General features: G+C 54.6%; 1 protein-coding gene across 1 annotated transcript in view; it reads right to left on the bottom strand.

The window, feature by feature from the left end:
• The window catches only part of tecpr2 (tectonin beta-propeller repeat containing 2), a 13,918-nt gene that overhangs the window by 7,818 nt on the left and 1,732 nt on the right, over window positions 1-4,368 (bottom strand). Inside the window, 12 exon segments of the mRNA XM_019877297.1 lie at window positions 12-101; window positions 470-700; window positions 805-973; window positions 1,040-1,229; window positions 1,598-1,787; window positions 1,889-2,224; window positions 2,297-2,449; window positions 2,723-2,876; window positions 3,102-3,259; window positions 3,728-3,859; window positions 4,060-4,188; window positions 4,270-4,367. Coding sequence (XP_019732856.1) covers window positions 12-101; window positions 470-700; window positions 805-973; window positions 1,040-1,229; window positions 1,598-1,787; window positions 1,889-2,224; window positions 2,297-2,449; window positions 2,723-2,876; window positions 3,102-3,259; window positions 3,728-3,859; window positions 4,060-4,188; window positions 4,270-4,367 — 2,030 coding nt within the window.

Genomic DNA, 4,368 nt, shown 5'->3' with positions numbered 1-4,368 from the left:
CACACACACACACACACACACACACACACACACCTGTCAGTCACATGAAGGCTCAATATTCCACATCCTGGTCCAGAGTACCCCATCCAGCATTCGGCCAACTGAAAAGATAGAGAGATGGATCTGAGAGGTCCGAATTGTTTTGTTTTTTTTTTTGCTTGATTACTGGCAGTATTGGGGTGGCAATCCCGTTAGCCTTTCACCCCCTTTTTAGCGTCCCAAACTGTCCTCTTTGTCAGCTGGTGGAGTTGTGGTCGAGTACCACTGACTGCAGCCCCCGAATTGGGGTTAAGAATAATACGAATCATGTAAGCAGGAGGGTTGCGGCACAGGTTTGGCGGATGTGTGGTGCCGAGCTTTCATCATCCCGGACCGTCCTTTCATTTTCACACAATTTGCTGTTTGGCACTGCACTACCGCTCCCGCCACGCATTTCCTGTTTTGTTTTTGGTTTACTTGTAAGGCTCACCTGCTCAGCTTTGCGTCCAGGTCCATCCTGAGCGTCCTGCTGCAACGCTACATCAGCCGCTTGACTCCTCCCCGCGCTGCCGTGTTCCACGTCGGTGACGTCCACATGGGGAAGACCGTGGCGGTAGATGTCGCTCTCCTCGTCATCGCTGGACACGCTCGGCTTCTTGCCAGGTAGTCCAGAATTCACGGTCTGGTCCGTCGCACCAGCAGGTGGCGCCAAATCATCCTCCTACACATTGTAATGGACATTCGCTCAAGCCATGATTTTCAAAGTGCGGTCCACGTGAAAAGCCGCGCCGAGGTCATTGACGGGCAAGTCCACCTACTGTTTACCTCGTCCGCCTCCGCTTGGATCGCGGGACCGAGGAAGCGCTCATCCCGCTGGTCCGTTGGATGGTGCTCCCGCCCGTCACGCTGCATGTAGGAGAAGGTGCACTCCAGCAGCACGTCCACATTCGGGGTGAGGGGCCCCGCCTCCTCCTCCGGAGCCTGAGGGGCCAGGCTGTCAGGGAAAAAGCTGATCTCAGAGCGCGCTCGCGTCAGAAGGAAGCGCTGTTCGGCTCCACACCTGGACTCCTCCTGCTGAGCTTCATCCTCCTTCGCACTTCTGTCCCCGATCTCCGTTGGAGAGTCCTGTTTCGGAAGTTCCAGCCCCAGGAGGGACGCTCCGCTGCCGCCATCGCTGCAGCTGCCGTCCTGGATGACAAACTTGGACTCCGAGCAGCTGCTCTCAGAGAGACGACTCCCACTGCTGCTGTCTGCCACAGGAAAACAAAGAGTCACTCTCCTCCTCTTTCACGCACCTGAGCTGGCTTCTTCCCGGCCCGCCGTCCTGAGTGTAACGTAGCCAAGAGGCGATTGAAGTCCTACATTTGATGGTTTCCGAGGCAGGGGCGCCGTTCCTTAACACCTTGGACTTACTGGCCACGCCTCTGCAATCATTTCATGATCAAAGACGCTGTCTGAACTCGCGACGCTCGTGTGAAATGAACAGGTGGGCAAAGTGTCCAATTGGCCGTGACGGCAGCGTGAAAGAGGCTCAGGAGTCACAGTGGCCACGCGTCTAATCATGTGAACGACTGCGGAAGCCCGCGCAGTAAAAGGCGGCTCCTGTGGTGGCGCTTGCCTTGTCGCTGCCTCTTTTTCTTCTTCACCTTGACGGCTTTCACCACCAGCTCCTGCCACACCTCCTCCTGCCCCAGGGGGGCGCTGTAGCGGCGGGAGCCGGCATCGCCGGAGGAGTTTCCGCGGAGACTGTCCCAGGAAGTGACGGAGCTGCTGCGGCTACGCGAGCGGACGCTCGGGACGTTGCCGTCCTGACGAAAAAACACGCCAGGCACAGGACGCTTCATGAGGTCGAGGGATTAACGGCAAACCTTTGAACCCGAAATGGTCCGAATCATCGAGTCATCGTCACCTCGTCCTTCTCCCGCGCTTCCTCGGCTTCCTCCTCTTCCTCTTGCCCCGCCTCAGCGTGACTCCCGCCCCCCTCGCCGGATCCGCCTTCCACGATGATGGCCATGGTCCGGATCGGCTGAGCCACCTCCACCCAACCCGTCGGCGTGACGACGTTGCCTTGCGGCGTCAACGGCGAAGAAAGACGCACGGGGTAGTGAGACGGCGAATGGGAGACGCCCTCCGGACTGTCCGACAGTCGGATGAGGTCTCGGTCTCCCTTCAGGATGAAGATCTCGTTGTCGCAGCAGGACAGCGACACGATGTCCCCGCTGCTCTCCAAGGCGCCCACCAGCACCTGAACGCAGCGGCACGAGAGGGCGATGACCCTTCCCGCCGGCGTAAATTACAAATGGTGACGCGTTGGCACCTGGTTGACGTAGTCAACCACGTAGACGCTGTATTCGTTCCAGCTGAGGATCCAACCCTCCTTGAGGAAGCAGCTGAGCAGACCCAGCTGACGCTCGGACGGACGGTAGGCCCCAACCGGACAAGGACGGGCGAATATCTCAAAGTGGGGAATCTGTCAAACAGACAAGGCGCGGAGGAGGTGGTCACAACCAAGACTCGACGTTAGTTAGTCGCGGTGATCAGCTTCAGAACGAGTCACGGTACCAATCGAGCTTTTAGTGTTGGGTTCAGCAGCTTTAGCAGACGCAATGTAGAACCAGTATCTGATCAAAATCAATCTCCCTACCAATCCACACCAACGCCAACAATACCAAGAGCAAAATACCAAGTACTATTTCGAATGAGTCGTGGTAGAAGTTGGAAGTACAAAGTAGTCAGCAAGTACCGAAGTGTTGAAGATGGCTTTGAGCAGTCTGGTGTCCACCACGTGCCCCGAGACATCGGACCTCCACAGTCGGAGTCCCGGTCGGGCCGCGAACACTTGAAGGTCGCTCTGCTTGCAAAGAGCCGGCAGGAAGCAGGCCCCGAACCTGCCGCTACTGTCACACGTGCACACACATTTATTTCCCCACCCCACAGCCATTCATGTCAAAACCCGCTGGCAACAAAAGCGAGTCAACCCTGAAGTGAAACTTGAGTTGATTTGATTTGACTTTTTATCAGGTCTTGAAAATGACTTGAGAATTAATGACTTGAATGTTACTCTCAGCTCTGGTGGGCGTGCTTGCGTCCTTTTCATGTAGTGCATCACACGTGACGCTCACCTCTTCCTGGGTTTGGCTCCAAGCTGCTGGACCTGCTGCGTGTGTGTGCAGTACAGCAGCGAGCGTTGCTGCGTGGACACCAGCAGAACCTGGTGACTGTAGTCCAGCTGCACTACGCCGCAGGCTTCCTCCAAGAGTAGCACCGGTGTGCATGTACCCTGGAAAGACACCCGCACGTGAGCATAGTTTATTATTATTATTTTTTTTAAATTATAATTTTAGATGGAGTGTGAACACAATACAGGTCACCATTTTTCCATTGCAGTACATCGATGAACGTGGGGTGCGCAGCGCCTGATCTGCGGCAACTGTCATTTTTTTTTTTCTTCACACATTTGAGTTCCATTGGGCCACATTACTCCATGTGCCAATTTTTTTTAAATTATAATTTTAGATGGAGTGTGAAAACAACACAGGTCACCATTTTTCCATTGCAGCACATCGATGAACGTGGGGTGCGCAAGCGCCTGATCTGCGCCAACTGTCATTTTTTTTTTTTCTTCACACATTTGAGTTCCATTGGGCCACATTACTCCATGTGCCAACATGGAGGTCTCATGAATAATCAACTCAAAGAGCAGTTGAGTCTTTCAAAAGTTTTAGCTCGGGCCACCCGGCGTTCTCACCTGATCGAGGTCCAGAGTGGAGAAGACCACGCGCCCTTTGTCGTCCCCGGAGAAAAGCTTCATGCCGTTAGCGCTCCACGACAAAGACGTGACCGTGCCTTTGTGGAGGCCCACCACGTCGAAGCGCCGCAGCTAAACACGCGCGGGCGCACAAAACACACACATTCAGTCTATCACTTTTGCCAGCAAGTTTGTTGCACATCAACTTTTTTTAACACCACAAAAACCGGTCATCTGAACAGGAGTGTCGACGTTTTATACCCACTGTAAGCTTACCTTTGCAAAACTAATTAAAAGGTTGCCTATTTGTCGACATGTTTGGACCAGCTCACCTGCTTGTTGCGACCCGGCAACGGTGACACCAGCTGGAAGATGGCCACTCGGCCCGATGCCGTTCCCGCGGCAACCAGATCGTCAAAGCAGCTCAGCAGCCTCACGGAGGTGATGGCGTCGCACTTTCCCTAAACACACACACTTGGCTTTAAAGAGTGATGAGGAGCACTCAGGAAAAGAAGATGAAGGAAGACGAAAAAGAGCGCCACCTCCAGGCTGTATTTGTTCATGTGCGCCAGACGGCGGCAGTAGAGGTACAACATGCCAATGCTACTTCCCACCGCCACAAAGTCGCGGCTGGCGTCCCC

The sequence above is a fragment of the Hippocampus comes genome, unplaced genomic scaffold, assembly GCF_001891065.2.
Source record: "Hippocampus comes isolate QL1 unplaced genomic scaffold, H_comes_QL1_v1.1 scaffold295, whole genome shotgun sequence".
Lineage (NCBI taxonomy): Eukaryota > Metazoa > Chordata > Actinopteri > Syngnathiformes > Syngnathidae > Hippocampus > Hippocampus comes.
The sequence above is the reverse complement of the archived record's forward strand: the minus strand, read 5'-3'. Positions and strand labels throughout refer to the sequence as shown.